Below are 19,719 nucleotides of genomic sequence, written 5' to 3'. Positions count from 1 at the left end.
TTAACACACGCTACCGCGGAAATACGCGTCGACGGTCCCGCGCACTCTTTCGCGCTTTTTCGCCGTCCTCTTCTCTTCTTTTTTTCATTTTTGTTCCTTCTCCGACGAATTAAATCGACACCGTCGTCGGTTCGGTTCGGTTCGGTTTTGCTTGTTCGGCCTTTTCAATGGCGTGGGCTCGTGTTCGTTCACCTGTTGGTTAATTTCCATCGAATCACGGGTATGTTTACTCTCGATTACCCAGCATAATGGAGAATTTTCATCGCGATAATTAAGCGAATCCAGGGGCCAGGCAGCGCCGGAAATGCGCTCGTTCCATTTGCGAAATTACCGGAACCGTGACTGTCGGGACGAAGCACCAGCATCGTGATACTTTTCGGACTGGCAACCGTTAAAACGTGCTCGCCAGTACGTTCGAAGATGAACGTTTCCGTCGCGATACGATTTAAACGAGTTACGACGAACGACGCGAGTTGCTCTCTATGCGCGCGAGGTCATGCCACCGAACGAACGGAGATGAAATTAGAAATAATCTCGAGACTCCCACGAACTCGGTCAGGATCGGCTGATGTAGCGAGCACGCCTGTCGCTGACAGTTATTAGGAACTTATGGGGCGAGAGTTCACGGCGAAAATTCGAGCCAGACCAGCACCGGGGGAGTTCGTTTTCTGTTCGAGACGCGGCACGGTTTATTTTGACTGCGCACCAAACCGCGTCTCGACCCTCTGCGAACCTCACTTTTTCTTCCCATCACTTTGCGCCCGTTTCTTCTTCGAATTTCGATCGTTCCTCTTTGCGCGTATGTCTTTTTCGAAAACGATCACGCGCCGATAATTAAAGGCAGAAAGAAAACTGTATGCGTATGTATTGTGAAAATCGTTCTAACGTTGCAAAGCTTAAATATTGATGCACATCAATGGGTCTCTAATTGCAGACAAGGTAGCTCGATTGGAATCAGATTTCCAAAGGCGATCGCAGTTGGAAAAGTTGCTGGTTCATATATACATACAGTAGAACAGACGATACCGCGTTAGCTAAAATCGAGCTGGAAATATAAACTCGTTTGTGTTCGTTGCAAAGCATCGTGTAGCGCGTTAACACTAGAACTACCGATAGTTAACAGGAAACTATTTCTACGAAAACCAGTGAAAATGGTCTGGTCTTTAAAAAATACGTAATAATAGAATATTTGTATATTTATTGATTTATTATTTTCTTACAAAAAGCAATTCCATGTTATATAGTAGATTTTTGCTATTATTAATCCATCTGGGACTATGATCTCTAAACGTGGGTTGACAAATATATAAAATCGTAGAACCAGTCATTTCGACTGGTGTGATATTTCTAGTATTAGGTCCGGAATTTTCCTGATAACTGATATCATCATATTGAACGATACGCGGTAAAAATTTAAAAAACGCGTGGGAAATTGGGGTTCGACAAACAGATCGCAAGACCCTTTTACACTTTGACAAGTATCAGTCATATTGACTAGTATTGGTATAAGTTGCCTTGATACAAAATTACTTTGAGTTTGAATACATAAAAAGCAAAATAAAATTCATTATATTGTTCTTTCAGTTATCGTTGCGAAAGTCATTACATCATCGCGGAAGAGGAATATAACATGAAGTAAGAATTTTAAAATAAACTTCTAAAACCAGTCAATTGGATTGGTCAATTGGCAGTTCTAGCGTTAATCCGAGAGACATCCGAGAGAGACGAGCTCGATGACCGCACCAGCATCTAAATCTCTCCGCCTTCGTTTTCCTGGCAAAATCGTGGCAAAGTTTCCGTTGCTTGGCGGAGAGAAGGCGCGTCATAATCGAGCGTCAAATTCGTTGAATAAATGCACGGTTGCGCGTAAATATTCCACGATGGACTCGGCTCGAAAAGACGAGCTGGCCGCGCTCTTGGCAGTGGATAGTCCACGGGATAGGCGGCAGATGGAAGCACATCACGGCCGGTACACCATCGTACCACGCGGGTCGACTTTCCGTCCAAAGCCACACGTTTCCTTCGATGACTCAAACAACAAATTCCGAAATACCCACGACGATAGTCGTTATCGCTTTGTAACCTTTAAATTGTTCTTTTCTCCGATAATACTAATTACCATTGAAACTCGTCGGTCTGACGCGTCACGCAGGAATGTTAATGTTTTCTCGTTTCTAGAGCAAATACCTAGCTAGATAACGGTCGGAACTGAACGACTCAATTGACAACGCGAGGGAACGAACAACGCTGCCCGAGTCTGCTGGAATTCCTCGTTTCCGATGATTCGGTGGAACAGCGTTGGTAAAAAAATGCGAGACGTTAACGAGCCACCAGTTAAAGGCTGATAGAGCGAGGTTCCAGTTGCTAAACGCTGCAAAGAAGGTTCTCCGATCGTAAACTCGGTTTCGAGCGAAATCTTGCAGGGGTTAGCGAACCGGCATGCAACGCACAGACGCCGACGACACCTGCTCCCGCACCCTCGTGTCACCGAATACCTGATTAGCGGGGGAGGACTCTCTGGAAGTCGGTACCCTTGCCGGAAGGTCTCGGTTTAATAAAGCACCGCGCCGGTGAGAAACGCGAAACACGTGCGTGCAAAAGTTCTCCCCATGGAGCGTGTAACGACGTTCCACGGCCGAAAGAGGAAGGAAGGAAGGATGGAAGAAAGTTACGAGGGTGGTTACGAGAACGCACGAGTGGAGGAGGGTGGCCGAGAGTAGTTTTAGATGTCCCGTTGCCTTCCCTTCTATCGCGATGCTTTACTCGCAAGGAGCGAGGCGAACGAGCCGCGGAGCACGCTCGAATTTTCCAGCGGTGAAATTATACCGATAGATCCACGTCAAATGGAAATACGATGGCGTTGGTTCGCAATATCGGTAATGGGGCCAACGGTTTAACGACGGAGTTTGGAGAAAGTGGCCCGGGGTACGCCGTACTCCCTGGTCGCCCGCTAAACTTGGATATTGGAAAATTGAGTTAACTTATGCCAGAGTAGAACGATTTTCTCCCGTTACCGTGTACGGCCATGATTTTCAGCCGTTCGGCCTCTAAATTCGTTTCGCCGGATTCGTTTGATCGCGAGCGCTAAACGATATTTCCATGACGACGCAGAACGAAGCCTGCAATCGAGAAGGAAACGAAACGAAACGAGAGAGGTGGGTACCGTCGACCCTCGTCGTCTTTCGCTGCTTCGTATAACCGCTGACCGAAGAGGGTGCGAACTTTGTTTCTATGGGCCGCGAACAGGGGAGTTTCGCGACAGTTTCGAGGGCTGCGAGTTTCTGGGAGGCTGAACACCGGCGTTCCACGCTGGCGACACTCGTGACGAGAGTATCGATGCTGGTTGAGAGACGGGATGATCCTGCGAGATTGCCGACTGTCATTTTAACCCCCATCGCGCACGCTCTTCTGTCTTCGCGCGTCTACAAACACTCCCTGTCGCTGTATCATCGGCAAATCGATGGCGACTCGTCAAACTACAAATATTTAAAGAGCACTCGTCGCGCGGAATCGTCGATGACTACGCGTAATGCGTTTCATAAATTTATCCCGAAACTCGAGCGATCGATATCGATGATCTGGATGGGATCTCGCGGGAGAGAACGAACGATCGCTCCGCAGTGGAGATTCCTACCGATTTCTTGTTCCACGCTTTTTACTCCGTGTCGGTCGAAGACGATACGAAGAAAGAAATCGCTGGTATTAAATCGCGAAGACTTATAGGACACCGTGACAAACGTCGTTTACACGCGCTTTATTTACGACTCGCGTCGTCTACTTGCGAATTCGCGCGAACGCGGATCGTTACGAGGGAAAATTATAGCGCGTAGGCGGCCCGCGTATTTCCCGATGCCCACAGATTTACGGATCGTTAAGTCTTACGAATTTACACGTTTCTTTCCCTCTGACCGCTATTTGCGGCCATGCCCAGATTTTATTGTACGTTGGGCGCCTACGCTCGCGCTTACGTTCGGCGCTCGTTCACAGGCGCCGCTATCGATCTATCCCGTCGAGGATCGATGATATTTCTTATCTTCGAATACTGACAGACGGTATAATAAATAGCAGGTATAGTTCTTTCTTCCTAGCTACGTACATGATTCAGAATATAATAGAATCCGTCCATTTTGAGATAAGCGGGGATCTTGGGTTTTTATTGTTTTTACTGCCACGAACTCGAAGAGGAAAATTTCCAAGAGTCGACGCGGCGGAACGATCCTCGGGTACAAAGGAATCCAATGAAAAATTGCCTGGATGAGTTCGAAATATCCCATCGTCTGCAATTCGATGGGGTTGAAAGCGGAAGGTGAGGTATCCAAGAGAACGTACGATTTTCCTGGATATCCTTCGCCTCAATTCGACGTCGGGTAACGCGTCTGGAAAAGGAGAGACGTTTGGCGGAACAAAGGGAAAAACTGTGCGTGAAACGGTACGCATCGCGGCAACGCGTAACTTCGACGGATCTTGGGAAATGTTACGAACGAGAGAGATCACCCGCCAGGGAATAGCGGTGGGCGCAAAGGTTATTTCTGGATTGCGAAAAACTTTTAATAGCTTTCTGATAGCTTATTGGCCTTATAAATACTTCGGTACCTCGCGTCCCATCCAACTGTCGGCTCTTCTTCTCCTCGATCCGATGCTACTTTTTTCTCATCTCGTCCTCCATTGTGTGTCCACCTCTGCCCCGAGGAGACCTAAATCCCGAAGAAACTTGGATCCCCTGCAGAAGAAATTGTCGCCATTATTTATTTATTAGACGGGCCAGATCGCGCGCGATGCATCGCAGGTATTACACGCGTCTAGGAAGTAGAGCGGTGAAATATTACACGCCAGACACGCTCCTCGCAGTCAGGGTCGCTTTAAGCCTTTTCACGCGGCAGGTAATTTCGCGTCCGCACCTATTCAACCTCCTACCCTGTCGTAATCTGGTAAAAAGATTACGATCTTCTAACGGAGAATTAATGCCGGGGGAGAAAACGACGGAAGCGTTCCATCAAGAAGAACGAGGCATAAAGGTTGATTAGTTATTCGATTAGAGGAATTATCGGTGTTTCTGCCTTTCAACCTCTTCCTCTTAAAAGAGACACAATCCCACGGAATAGTGACATTGAATTAAAAAAAAAAAAAAAAAAAAAAAAAAAGAAAACAAGGAAGGAAAAGGAAGGAAAAATAGTGCAGGTCAGGCCAGACAGAAACGAACCGGAGAATCATCGAGAGCAGCCGGTGTCGCGCGGCCATTCAAGGGCGGAATTATTAAATTCGTCGGTGTCCCCTAATTAAAAGCGAACCACGGCCGATTCGGAATCGTACGAAAGTTAGGCGGACAGCAGCGAGTGGAAAGAGCAAGAGACAAAGGGAGAAAAAGAGAAGGAGCAGAGAAAGGGTTGGTCGTTGCACGCGCGCTGCCATCGCAGAAATAATCGAGTGCTGCGGGCGTAGCCGCGCCCTTCGCTCGACCCTTCGTTTCGTAAGCGCACCGCCACCCTTCCTGCCGTCCGCGTCCACCTATAAATAACGTCCCTTACGCACGTTGCAGCAATTTTCTCGCGGAGATACCGCCGGAAACGATCCCGGCTGCATGCATAATCATAATGAGCGGGGCCCGGGCGAAAATTCGGCTGGAATAATTGCGCGTCCGGGCCGGTGCGCAAGGAACGCGACTGCCTCGTTATCAGATGATACGAAAAATACTCTCGTGCGAGAGTCTGCCCTCTCGTAACTCGCTAATAGGCATTGTCAGAAGCGTTCGTGCGGTTAAACATGGCCTCGGTACGCTGGAATCGCGCGCTGCCTCGGTTCTAGCTTCGAAATCGCGGCAGAGTCGCGGTTAGACAGGAGCAAAAACCGTCAGTGGAAAGTTGGACGTTCCGCGCCGGTAGTCGCGCGTTAACGCGCACTGGTAAATGGACAGAAAATGTGGAATTCGCGCGACAGGCGTTCCAAGCGTGGATCGATACGATTTTCGTTTATAGCGTGATAAATATTTATTACACGCCAGGTGTAGTTCGCTATGGGAACGTTCTGCGGGTACATAAAACGAACCTTACAGCGTGTGATCAAGCTTTTTGTGGCGCCTCGTGGCGTAGTCAGCCTCTAGTCGCTAAATAACAATTTTCGCGCGGATTAACTTCTTCGCTTGTTACCACATGTACTGTGTATCTTGGCGTCGCACTCGTTCTTGCCAGTCTTGAAAAGTACCTACTCGTTGGACTCGTCCCAGTCGCTCCATCTTAATTTCCATTCATTATACCAGCCCGATCTCGTTCGATCAAAATAAAGCCACTTAAGGTGCAAATTCATCAGCCATTATGGGCGATCGCATTATCATACGCGCGACGAGGCTCCTTGGCGACACAGAATGTCGCGCGAGATAATAAGCCGGTACACGGTGGCACCAGCGCGAAAGGCTTTCATCGTTGGCAACTTGCTCTCGGCAATTATCGCCAATTTCAACCATACCAGTCGCGCGCCAAGGAACACCTATTCCGATCTTTATTCGCGTGGTACAGCCAGCTTGCAGCATCTCGTTCAGGTTCCGCGAGTCGCGTCGTTCGGTGTGGTCCGACCAGTTGAAGCCGGTAATCGGCGATCCTCGTATAAACGAGCCGCGAGAAAGAAGGGAAGAAAGAAGGAGACGCGCGTCGGTACAACGCCGCTGGGCCACGGGGAAGGGAAGATTAACATAGAGATGAGGTCGTCTTGAGTCTTTTCCGCGTGAGTTATGTTCCCGTGACCGTGCACCATGGCTACATGCGCAAGTCTGCTCTTTCTTTCTCCCTTTCTCGTGCGTGCATGACGTAGCAGAATTACGTTGCATTAAACATTGCGTCATAGAACACCGGAGCTCCTTTTATCGTCGTCGACTAAGAAGAAGCGCTCCGGGGGATGATATGTTTCGCTCGTTTCTCGCCAGCAACGCCAGACGTACCGATAACTCGGTTACCGTCCTCCGGGATTAATTGCCACTCCGGATTAGCTCCGCCGACGAACGAAGAAAAGAATCGTTGAAACGGAACCATACTACGCGCTGAATTGGAGCGAGTCGCGAGCTTCTTGAACGATTTCACGGGACTGGGATTCGCGGAGCAAGTCGGTGGAAATTTTCCATCGGTCGAGCAGAGTTTCGAAAGAGTAGCCAAGAATGGTAAATCGGGACCGCGTGCCTCGAAGCTCGGCGAAATGGATCTTCAGCGTGGGTCGAGCACGCCACGCGTCGTTCGCGAGGATAACAATTGATGGCAGACTCTGGACGCGAGAGAAAGCGGACAAATTGGGAACGCCGTGGGTGGAGAATATCGCTCAAAAACGTTCGGCTTTGGCCTTTATGGTCTCTCCGATGATATTCCGAATCCGTGGCTCTTTGTGCTGTCGAGAAGATACTTTTAAACCCGTAAGTGTTCTCATGACAGAGAGAAAGGCGTATATAGATGGCTGAACGAGACGATAAAGTCGACACCATTGTTGGCATTAGCGGCGTGCCGGCTGTTTGCAAACAGCAATAATCATCTTTGTGACGTGTATCGGATGCAGCTAGGGACTGCGTGTATCAGGAACAGGGAATGCGTGCTTTGGTAGAGTTTGTATCACTTAACCGCTGGCGGTGGATACGGGGCTCGGTAAGCGAAGCTAATGCTGAAATAATGCGACACTGGTCGGTGTTCGCCGCGCGTATGCCAACCGAAAACGCAAATGCCAGTCCCCTGTCGACAGACTGCACGCCTACGCGAGCCGATTTCCGATCGTGCGCTTCGACGCTTTCCACAGCGTCAGGCCAACGCACCGTACACGTTTCACGTTCTTTATTCTCAATTTCAGCGGCAGCCGTGCTAACTCGTGCGACGATTTAGTTACTTTATTGTTTGCAATTAAACGTTTGCTTGTTTTTCCTTTTAACCATCGACAGAAAATTATTCGTTCGTTGCTCTAGACATAAGAAACGTTAGGCTTTCTCTTTCCTATCTTTTCCGTTCTCGTTCGTTAACGAGCGTATTTGCGCAATTACCACGTAGACCGAACGCACTTGCAAACCGTTGTTTCGCTGGAGAACATCGAACGAGATTAACGCCGTTTCTGCGGTTCTCGGAGCAGAAAGTATTGGATTCCTGACCGCTGTAATTGTCTGTTGGAGCAGACATAAGCGAAGGAAGAAACGCGTCACTGAAACCCTACTTTACGCTCCAAGGTCCGCTCTCGTACTTTTTTCCCCATTGCCTGCAGCTTATAGCAGTCGCGATGAACTTTGAAGCTCGTCGAATCGACGTTGCTCGTAAATGTTTCAAAGTTCTCTGCTCTCTCCGCTGGTAACGATGGATGCAGCGATGAAACGAAATACCGTGCCGGAGCCGGAGAGCGCAACGATAATAATTAACGCCCAAAGTTTCTGGCGTCGAATCGCGCGTCAAAATCTCGAGACGTTCCAAATTAATCTCGTCTACTTTCGCCGTCCCTGAGGAAACCTCTCTCTCTCTCTGCTTCTTTCCTTCTTCCTTTTTTCACCAAAACTTGTTCGCGAAGGGCTAAATTATGGATCAACGAACGCGCAGGCATTTGTCTTTTCCGTAGCCTCTTTTTTAAACGATCATACGAAAATTTTGGTAGTTAACAGCCTCGAGAATAAATTAACGCAATTTCCGCAACGTTGCAAGGTTGCATTTGATTCGCAGTAATTGGTTATTTAAGCGATTGCTAGAACTCATTATCATTGGAACGAGTCAAGCATTTTTATGTTCTCTACAAATTTCCAATCGAATCTCCGTCTCGCCGTTGAATTTTAACGATCGATTTTCTGAATCTTTCAAGATGCTTCGCGTTTAATCGATCATGGCGATTCGTTTCGTAAATGGAAGCTGTTCGTTGCCCAACGAAGTACGTTAAACGAAGCCACGGTCGACTATAAATACGAGTCACGGCGACATTCGTTTCGGGAAAATGGTGAACGTGGTGAATTTCGGTGCAAGGGCGGCAACGTTATGAAATTTCGCGCGACGCGGTTCACGAAATCTCGCCCCTTCCCACCGAATGTCCGCTATTTCGTATCGCGACCGCCGTTCTTTTTCCACGCTACCGTTTCAGTCCCGTCACACCGCGAATATATTTTCCTGCGTGTCGCTCACCAACGCGTAAGGTTCGCCGGATTTTCATAATGAAATTACCATGCGTGTCAGTGGCGCGAAGACACGGTTTTACGTGCTCGTTTTGGGCCATGGCCAAGACCATCCAGCAAAAGTCACTCAATTCTCGTCATTTCATCACGGAGACGTTAAAAAATCTCTGTTTGCAAAAGAGGCAGATCGTCGAGATCGTTTGGTTACGTTGTATAATTCGAAACGACGCGGTTTTGCCCAGATTCTAATTTATACGCCAACATAATCTAGTTAGAGAAACTTTCTCCACTACCTTTCAACGATCGTTCCGCTTCGAATTTTTTCACCGCGTAATCCTCTTATCGCTTCGACGCAGCGGTTTATAGTGACACTTAATTAACGTGATAATTACTTCTGGCCTGTTCCTGCCACTATGTACATGTATCGGTATTATTTATCCACTGGCCATCGCCATACTTCCAAATCGCGTTTCTCTCCGTCAAAATTAGCCACCGCTGGCTAGGCTAGCCGCTAGCCACCGCTATATTCGTATTTATTAGCGTAGCGGGTGTCGGTATAGTGAGCGTGAGCCGGACTGTGCGCTTTTTTTCAGGAACGGCCACTCTCGAGCGCACAATTTCATTAGGACCGACGTCCACTTTCCTGTTTTTCGCGCATCATTTCTAATTCCAGGGCCCGGCCGAATTTTCAGCCGCGGTCCGGCTCCAGTCCAGCCTTGGACGCGTTCTTGTTCCAGACTATTTTGAGAAAGAGGTTGGCCCTCGTGGCTCCTAGACGCGACCGGCGAGATTTATCGCGCGAAATCGCGCGGCACACTTCCAATTAACCCTCGAATAAATTTTTGCTTCAGCCTCGCTTTTTTCCCCGTCAACGATGCTTCCTCTTCTGCCTCGAAATACAATGGATGACATATTGTTCTTTGCCGCGGATCCGTCGTTCGGACGTCGAATTCTCGATAATTCCATTTTACGGCACGTAACTTAAATTTATCAAAATCGGTATCAGATTTTTTTCTTTTTTTTTTCTTAGAGTGCAGAGACAGGGAAGAAGGTAGGGTAAGGGTGTTTGGTCGCTTTTACGCTGGTGGATATCAGACGGTGTTTTTCTATCTGCGAAAAGCCGCAATCCCATCGGGCCTCGTCGGCCGACGAATATTTAACGCGCGGAAGACGCGGTTTCCTGTTCGCCTGGAAAATACCGATAGGCTCCACGAGACGGTATTGTGCCGGTCTCCGCCATTCAATTTCCCTGTCTACCTCCACTCCCCTATCTTGCTTTTGTATATTTTGATCCGCAGACCCTTCGTTGCTGGTCGTGCAGGCGCTGGTAAACTACATCTCTCGCGACGTTCGGTTTCTCGGCAAATTGCGCAAGGTATTCTTTGTTCCAATCTACGGTGGCGCAAATTTCGCCGGCCACGATTTTAACCTCGCGCGGATACAACGGAGGAATTCGAAATTATTCGAAATTGTACGGCGTAATCGTATTTTCACGTCGAGATTCCATCGGTTGAGTTTCAGCGTTCGTGAAAACACGAGGACAGAATGCGATTCGTAGCACAGCGAGAAGCGGCGCTGGAAAAGCAGCGTGGCGACGCTGTAAGGGATTGTATCGGGCAGAATTAAATAAAAATCACGCGAACTGGAGATTTGGTGAACGCGGAACCGAGCCAGGAACGAGATGAGAGCTTCACGGCGCTCGCTTGGCTGCTCGTCCGCATTCTGCTCTGCATATGAATGAGAGGAGAACGGAGGTTGAGAGCGAGCAAGTGGATGCTGGAGAAACGGAGACGCACCGTGGGGTTCCAACGTCGCCAGCGTCGAGCTGGAATATCGGCCGAGCCAAGAAACGGAACGGAAGGAACGCTGCGTTTATTAAACTGAGCGCGGACGTGTTCCTCTTTTGCTTCCTCGACTTCATCCACCGACACGGCGCTCGCCCCCACTTCCCTCTATTCGATCCACCTCTCTCTACCCATTCTTTTGCCTCTAGTCTAGCTACGCCACGTGCAAAATACTGGCCCGACACGCTCTTCATCATCGATGCCTTTTTCTTTTCGCCGTTTTCGTCTCCCTCGCTCTTCTGGTTACACCTTCGAACGAGCCCTAACTTCCGTGCAAAGTCGTTTCCAAGCGAATGTCAACGACATCGTGGAGCCTCGGTCTGTTTCCACGCTGCTGTTTCGAACTTTGCTTTCGTACAAATCATCTAACCTTCCGAGGGTTTGTTCGGAAAGGGTTGCTGAATGTTTCTTTTTCAGTTTTCCTAAGCTAGCGACGAATCGAGTTAAACGTTCGAACGATCATTAGTCGAAACTTGCAGTATGACGAAGGTTAATAGGTCCCCTGTTTTACCAAGCCCTAATGGAGTATTTTTTTGCGTCTCCTTTTCGTGAGTCATTACACTCGTCGACTCGAACGAGCTACCAGCGGGCAAGTGTTCCTCGAATACGCAAAAGGCTTGAGAAGCGTAGAGTTACGCCGCAGCCGGTGTCCACTTGAACAAGAACAGTCTCATTATACGAGAAACGGAGAACCTCGCCACATTGGACTTAGCGCGTGTTAAAAAATACGAAACTCATCGCACAAAGTACTGCCGCGTCGTGCCACCCACCCACGGAGTTTCCGGCAGGCTTTCACCGTCAGCGTATCGCTACGTCGATTAAAGAAAGTCAGAGTGCATGAGGGGAGGAATCAATCAGCGAAATCACGCGTTGGATGACGAATAGAGGTGGCGTCGTATCGGCGGATCGTCTATTCCGTCTCGATGATATACGCCGTGTATCCTCGGCTAGAACGTCGCGGCGTCGGTGCTTACGGGGAGGCCGAAACAATTAATCAAGAGAATACAATCGTGTGTGCCCGGACGAGGAAGGAGGAATGGGAGGTAGCGAGCAGACGAACCGCTGGCGTGACTGATTCATTATGAGACTGTAATTAAGTCCCTGTATTAGCATACCGACTAGATGGAGACCGTTTCACAACCAGTCGGCAGCGGCTGGAACGACTTGACCCAAAGGTGCTTCCTATGCTAACGAGATACCTCCCCCATGGGTCGGTGTATAGACGCGTGTGTGCGTTTGTGCATGCGGTGCGTAGAAAAAATAACACGTTTACCCCGTTGGCGCACGAGTTGCACCGGTCAAGAGTTTCCCCTCTCTCTATTCTCTGGTCAGCGGCCATTAGAACCGGCTACCAGACGCGTATCTCTTAATTAGCCGGCGAAATCCACTCTCCGGCCGCCGTTGGGAGCCTGGCCCGTTATCAATTTAACCCCCGGCCGCGAACTTTCTCGGTCAACCGGCATTTCTCCTTTTTCATTTTTTCTCTCTCAAGCCCGGAGACTCCAGTCTCGTGCTCCGGTTCTCCTTGCTTCGCCTAGACCACCGCCGTAGCCACCGCCTGTTTTCCCTCGACGATACCCGTTGCTAACGAGTTTATCCGACCGACGGCCCAGCGTTGTCCCTTCCGTTCCGCAGCTTCTCTTCGACGCTTTCTTTTTTCCTCTTCGCCCGTTCTTTGCTCTCCGTCTTTGTCTCTCGTTAGAAGAACGTCCGGTTCACGTACGTACGATCGCTGTTCCACCGAGTAACGAGATTTCCGCGAAGCGCACGTAGATTGTTTTCCGTGCAGGCGTTTTGCACGGCATTCCAAGGGTAGACAGAAGGAACACCGAGGGTAACTCGGTTTCCAGGGTTCCGAGGAAAACGTTCGACCCGCGAACAACTCGGACTCGGAGGAGAGAAAAAAAGTGAAAGAAAAAAGATCGATGCCGCGCTAGTTGGAAGCTACTCCTACACGCGAGAGGAAAAGAGGAAGAATAAATTACGAGAGGCGGCGCAGCCTTGGGGAGGAGATAAAGCTTCTCCCACGTGCCGATTAATAGTTCTGTCAATAAGATTAATCGAGCGTTGATTTTCCATGTGGTTTTCAGCACGCTGAGGTGGAGGATGGAGGAGCTGGAAACGCTGGAGAGCACGGAGTGCCCTGAGTGCCCCGGGCCACCCCCCGAGTTCCGGTTGCCGCCACCCCCTCGGCCACCCTTCCTCACCGACGGCACCTTTTGCTCGGAGGAGCCCCTCACCGAGATCGAAGATTGCGTCGCCATTCCGGTAAGTTCGATTCCTCCGATTATCCCTGTCGTTACTCTTGCAACGTTTCGTGAATTCTCGCGAATTCTCCAATTGACCAAAGCCGTTGTTCGATCATTGGCGAGCGATCATGCGAAAACGTCGATGTAGGATTCTTATCGAGCTTCTTACGAAACTTCGTACAACTTCGTACTTGAATCTGCAAAGGGACTGCCGCGTCGTGGCACATCACCACGTTCGTTAATTCTTGATACAACTCGCGCCGTGCATTCATAACTCTCCTGTTTGATCTTGAAGTCTTACGTTGGTTTGCTTCGGTCATCCATCTTTGAGAAAGTTGGCGTACCTTCGTCACCTATCAAGTACTCCCTGGCGTGATCCACGCATCCGAAAGTATCTACTCGAATATTCCATTTTAACTTCCATTTTGTATCCTAACGGTGAACCGTGAAACACGAGCAAGGCAAAGTAATCTTCTCCTCGAAAAGCCATAACCCAAGTCGATGGAACTAACCGGCGGGCACCGGAATCGGGAGTTTGATGAGTCCAGTGGAATAGAAATTCCTGAATAGGGCGGTCGAAATGGCGGAACAGGTGGCAGAAAAGAACCGGTGGAAGAAAGAGCATAGAGCCACGGTTGCTCGATTCATATCGAAAGGACGGGATTTTAAGGCGGGATAAATTCCGGAACTCCTTATCCGACGCCAGCAAATTGAATCGGGAACGTGCGGGGACAAAAACGAGATCTCCTGCTCTCCTCCTCTCTTCTTCGTTCGTCGTCGTGTAACTTCTTCCTCGTGAGAAATCATCTCTTGACAAAATATCCCTCTGGAATTCGGCTCTCGGCGATAGAAGTTCTTAAAAGAGAAAAACGACCGTCCCGACTGTACGATGTTTAAACGTTGAAATAAGAAAGGCAACTATTAACAGCGATCCGGGAACACGTATAGCAGTTCTAACTTTCCGTTAGGTTGGAAACGATTCGGAAGATGAGGAAAGAATTCCAATTAAAGTAGTTCGGCCAATATTCTCCACCCGTGCACCGTACAGGTAACTTTCGAATAAGTTGCGACGCGTAGTTTGCCGCAACCAGCCTTTACAATTCTCCGTGGGTCCCGTGGACACCAAAAGGCTTCATTTTTCCTCTTTCGCAGCAATAAATCTTGGCCAGCGGCTCGATTAATCCCCGTCGCTCGTTTTATTATCGTCGTCGCGCGACCATTCCTAAGGATTCTTCCGTCTTGAAGAAAATCGGAGAATCGGTACGTCATAGCACACGAGTGATACCGACTTCAGTTCGTTTCTACCAATTAAACGATTTCTCCCGGCTCTGGCTCTATACTTTTTAACGAGGTAACTCGTTATTAAAATATGCCCAAGTTTTACGACCTCCCGTAATCCCAGCACACGTTCTCTAAAATTTCATTTATGCGAAAGACTCTAACGGAGCTTAGTGTACGCGTCGCTCTCGCTCGTTAAGCTTTATCGTCGAGCAAATCGGCCAGGCCGGCGACACGGAACGTTGGGAAAAGAGAACGCAAAGGAGAATCAAGGGTAGAGAAAGGAGAGTAGGATCATCGGGACGGATGTTAAAAGTGAGACCAGTTGGTTAGAGTAATCGGTTCGGGTTGCTGTTCCTCCGGTCTGTTGCTCCGGATCGAGAGGTAGCTCTCTGTTTGCTCTCTCGTTGCACCAACGAAACAGGGACGGACGATAGAACGACGCGCTGTTTCTGTTATTGTCTTTAGCGGCCCGTTAAAAAACTGTATTTACCCGTGACAGGCGCCATCGGTCTGCCACCGCGCCTCCTCTTTTTCATCGTCTTCCCCATCCTCTTCCTCTCTCGACTTTTTTCCTCGCCGCGTGGCGAAGACCGGTGCGCTGGCCGGATAAAAACGGCGCGGGCCTATTAATAGAGAACACGTGTCTCGGCAGCGTCGTGAACTCGGGGACCCATTATCGCCCGACGATTTTACATCATTACGCGTAATTGGAGGATCCGCCGGCCGCGCCGTGCCGCGAGATTTATCTTCCGTTTCGTTTCGATTAAACGGCCTGCGGAATCTCGCGGGAATTTCCAGAGGGAAAAACCGGCGAAGCAGAGGACGGAGCACGGGACGAAGAGAAAGGATGCTGGTGGTGTGACGAACCAGGGAAAAGCGGAGAGGTACGATCGTTTTAATCGCGAATCGGTTCGCCCGTAAAATTCACGTTATTTACAGCGGCGAACAGCGGCCATTTATAATTTCTAATTTCGCGCCGGCCGCGTTCTATTAAATCACTTTAATATCGGGCCAGTGTCTTGCAGCGAGCGAGAGTTTAATCTAAAATAATTATTTAGCGGCACGAGGTAGGCGACCATCGGGTAAGCTACGCCAGCTTACGGTTGCCCCTGCGCCGAACGAGACATCCGCTGCTGTGCTAGGGGTAGGGGGTTGCCAACGTTTCACAGTGCACATGCAAATCCCGCGAGTTTCGAAGGAAAGCCCCGCTCTGGTTTTTGCCACCTCTCGTCTGGCTTTACGGGGTGTTAAACGCATCGGGCGTCCTTAATTGAATTCTCTCGCTCCTCTCTTTCCCCCCGTACACCCTCTCGCGCCAGCAGTAACTACCAAAATTGCAGTAAACATTTTGTCTGTCCTCCGACGCTCCTTGACCGAGCTCCTGCAGCTTCCATGACGCGACCTGGAAATTAGAACGACGAGAGACCTTTTATCTCTCGTTTCGCCACCGTCTTTGTCTTCCCCTACGCGTTCCAACCCCTCTCAAGACGTTCGATCTGCGGGCGTGCACTGGGAGGCGTTGCCTTTTCAGTCCTCGGTCTTTAGCTACCAACGATCCGTCGATTTGTTCCGAGAATCATATTACGATTCTCCCTCTCGACGATTCTTGCCTGCCCCGGTTGATACCCGCGAACGAAATTACATCTTCCTACGCTTAATATCAAAGGATGCGTCTTGTAAGGGAAACTTCGAAGAAGCTTCGTTTGAGAAAAGGAGAGAAAGAAGTCGTCGTGCAGGGAATCGTCGTAAAGAGCGTAAGAGAATTGAAAAGATGGAGATACAGAGGATGGAGGACGAGAACCGGATGACAGTAATTAAAAAGCAGTTGGCGAATACAACTCCTGTAAGTCGCTTCGAGTTTATTACGCGATATTTAATAAGCCGCTTCACTTCGTACTTTTAGCCGAGCGTTTCTTCGCCGTCTTTCATCGATGGCTCCGTCAGTCTTTTCTACTCTATCGCCACGTATATATAGCGATAGTTTCCAGCGAATATTTTCAGAATTAATATCTTCTTCCTGTCGCGTGTTCGAGGATGACAATGATAGCAATGACGGCTCTCTGTACGCGAGGAACCACCAGCTATCCAGCGTCCGCCTCTTTATCAACCACCGTGAAAAATTACGTTAACTCTCCGGTATAATGCGGCGGTATAGTGCGACCAATTGGACTCTACGTTTGAATTATGAGTCGCGCGAGATCGCGTCCGCCACCGTCTGGCTACGAAAAGCAATGCGTTTAAGGATGCGCGGATTGGAAACGCGCAAACGGAGAAAGTTGAGCCGGCCGTTGAACCAAGAAAAGGAAACGAGAAGAAACTGCTAGCCGCAGGTCGCGGCGAGATCGGGGTCGCTTCCCTTTCGGCTAACCTTCGATCGAGGAGCGGCCACATTGAGGGCGGAGAGTGAAAGGGGTGGAGCAGGGAGTGTGGAAAAGGGAAAAAGTCTTGGGTGATGGCGTTTTTGCATCGAGCGAGTCTCTTTATTACGCCTGGGAATCCGCTTTGTTTCTGGCGGTGTGCTGGGGGCGATAGGTGGGGACGAAGGGATGACAAAGAACAGCGTGGCAGTGGCGAGGCGGAAAAGCGAGAAAAGGGACGCGAAGAAAGATGAGAAGGGAAGGGGGAAGAATGCCCGCGTTCCCCTAGGCAGAAGTTTGCGCGGCGGCTAAGCACGCCGAGAGGACTAAAAAGTAAACCAGCCTGGAAAATGGGAAGAAAAGGGGTAGTTATTGCCGATTTCGCGGCGGCGGCAGCGGAGGTGGGCTATCCTCCGGCTGGCGCTGTATCGTTGCTGCAGCTACGGTTAATTACAGCACGAGTGGAATTGGTTTCGTTTATCGGGCAGAGCTCGATGGAACGTATCGTCATTTCGAGCGTCCGGATAGCAAATCGATGCCAGACGTCGACGTTCTCCTCCTGGGTATCGACAGAGGACCCTCGTCCGGATTATCTCGAACCGATTGTGTCTCTTCCTCTTCTCTTTCGTCGATAGTCCGGATTTCCTGTCAGTCTGTCCGAGGACTCGTGGCCAGGGGTCCAGCCGATTTGGCTACTGCAATAACCGACGCTCTATGCACCACGTTAATTTCCACGATTATTTATCGAATTTATTCGCTCCACCTGGACGACTGTTTCACCTTCTTCTTTGCCGAATGATATTGAAATCCTGGAGCCGTCTAAGAGCAGATGTTTCGCTGTACGGTCATCAAATTGGAGCACGTGAAACGCTCATGAACATGGCCATTGAAAAATCACAATATCGTTGGAGATAGAGTGGAGTCAGTAAAGCAGGAAGCGAAATCCTTTGATCGCAGCAAAGGTCTTCGGTCGTCCTCCCTTCTGGTCCGAAGATTCCATCGCACAGAGGATAAAACCTCGGGGCAGACAGTTACGCGCTTTGTTCCAGCGTATATACAAAGCACCGATTTATCCTGTTCGTTCCGCGGCGCGCGTAATATTTTCCCGCTTCGTGTGTGCCCCTGCATATCGTTGTACCTAGGAATTCTTTAGCATACTCCTCTCCGCTTTTCAATCCATCCGCCATCCTCTGCGCTTCTTCTGCGAATAACGAACGTATCTCATCAAGATGTCACAACTAAATCCTCCGCAAAGAGAAACACGTGATCCTGCAAGCTTTCCCACGTCTGATGGTCAAACGAAGCAAAAACACGAACAACGGGCAAGGAAATAGACCGTTGTGCCACGTTGGACAAACGTAAAAGTCACTTTTCTCTTGCTACCGAGCGTTTATTTTTATCGTCGAGTATCCTCCGATCGTCGAGTAACAAAGCAAAAGGTTTGATAAGCGAAGAAACGCGATAGTTGGAGAAATATCTCGGCGCAATAAATCCGGCTCCGGTGTAAGCCAGTTGGTTATTAAATGGCTATTAAACGGAAAGCGAGCAGATACCCGTGGCGCGAACTACGTGTTCGTTATCTCGGATTAGAGTCGATATTAAATGGCAAGTATCGCGTCCGTTTGGGCTGCGATCGAGCGTGACGTAATCAGCGAGCGTATAAGCGCGTAAAGTACCGGTTGAAACGTCCGGTATGCGCGCGCACGTACGCGTATCCCGCGAGCGCGTTAAGTTTGCCCGGAAAATCGCGGTAAATCATCGACGTCGCTGCATACTGCGCGTAAATCACCGATTAATCCGCCACGGCCCACCGCGTTATCGGTCTCCTTGCTCGTTCGACGGTTTTCGCGCTCGAAATTTCGATCGATTTGCAAACGATAAGACGGAGGAGCGTTCGAGCAGAGTAGGTGAACGGTAGTTGCGGGTGAAGAAGCGTCGGAAGCCCGGGGCGGCTGTTTGCACGGTAGAACCGTAGAAACATCGAGGTAGAACCGACGAGAGGTTGCTGTAATGTGAGCGTCACGCGTCAAGTTAATCTTCTGTCGAGAGACGAGGAAGATGTACCGGGAGAACTGGCTCGACAACGTGTTTAGATAGCGTTGTTGTTGTTTGTCTAGCTCGTTGGAAGGGAAGACCTGTTTTTCGATGATAGGGGCTGGTCTTTCCGGGATTTCTCTAGGTAGGAATCACGCAAGGATCGTGGCACGCTTAACGAACCGATAAACCTTTCCTGCACGAGACGAAAGCAATCGTGACAATTTTTTAAACAGCCGAACAAACAATTTTTTTAAAGTCACAGCTTTCTCCTTAATATCCTTGAAATATAGGAGTCCATAAGTATGAACGATTTTCAGATAACTTAATGTTGGTAGAGCTATCTAAATACGATTTCAGCGTGCGAACTCGAGGTAAGTCGACGTTTAATGCGGTATATATGGTAAGGTTGTGTGTGACGAGCCTCTTATTCTTTCGTTAGGCGTAGGCGACGAAGAAGGGGATCGACGAGAGCCCTTAGTCGAGATTCTTCCCGGCGGCTGATATCGCCTCGCGTCGTTAGCCCCATTATTATATCCGCGAATAACCGCGTTCCGCCCGATTCCATCGCTGTTCACGGGTTTTACTTCGACATAAAGGCCACCAATAACCGTCCCGACCGCGTAATAGCATCGCTCCCTTGTCCTTGAAAGGGCGCGATAAATCGACCGCGACAGCGGCCATCCCTTTTTCCCACCAAGATAGAATCGTCTTGAAAGATCGGTGAGTTCGGCGGAATAAACGCCGCATGATAGAAATTGCTTGTCTCGGTTCCAGAATAAAGGAGATTCTACTTAAGAAGATGCGGTTCAAGTGGTCGTTTCTTATGGAACTGTTTAGTCTGCTGCAAT

The 19,719-nt window shown here is 49.4% G+C and overlaps 1 protein-coding gene across 6 annotated transcripts in view; it reads left to right on the top strand.

Moving 5' to 3' along the window:
* The window catches only part of LOC126921973 (uncharacterized), a 229,615-nt gene that overhangs the window by 159,765 nt on the left and 50,131 nt on the right, over positions 1-19,719 (top strand). For all 6 annotated transcript variants that reach the window (XM_050734096.1, XM_050734091.1, XM_050734092.1 and 3 more), the window contains one exon: positions 13,038-13,215. In XM_050734096.1, the coding sequence (XP_050590053.1) occupies positions 13,054-13,215 (162 nt within the window). In that variant the 5' untranslated portion in view covers positions 13,038-13,053. The remainder of the gene's footprint in view (positions 1-13,037; positions 13,216-19,719) is intronic.

The sequence above is a fragment of the Bombus affinis genome, chromosome 11 (assembly GCF_024516045.1).
Source record: "Bombus affinis isolate iyBomAffi1 chromosome 11, iyBomAffi1.2, whole genome shotgun sequence".
Lineage (NCBI taxonomy): Eukaryota > Metazoa > Arthropoda > Insecta > Hymenoptera > Apidae > Bombus > Bombus affinis.
The sequence above is the reverse complement of the archived record's forward strand: the minus strand, read 5'-3'. Positions and strand labels throughout refer to the sequence as shown.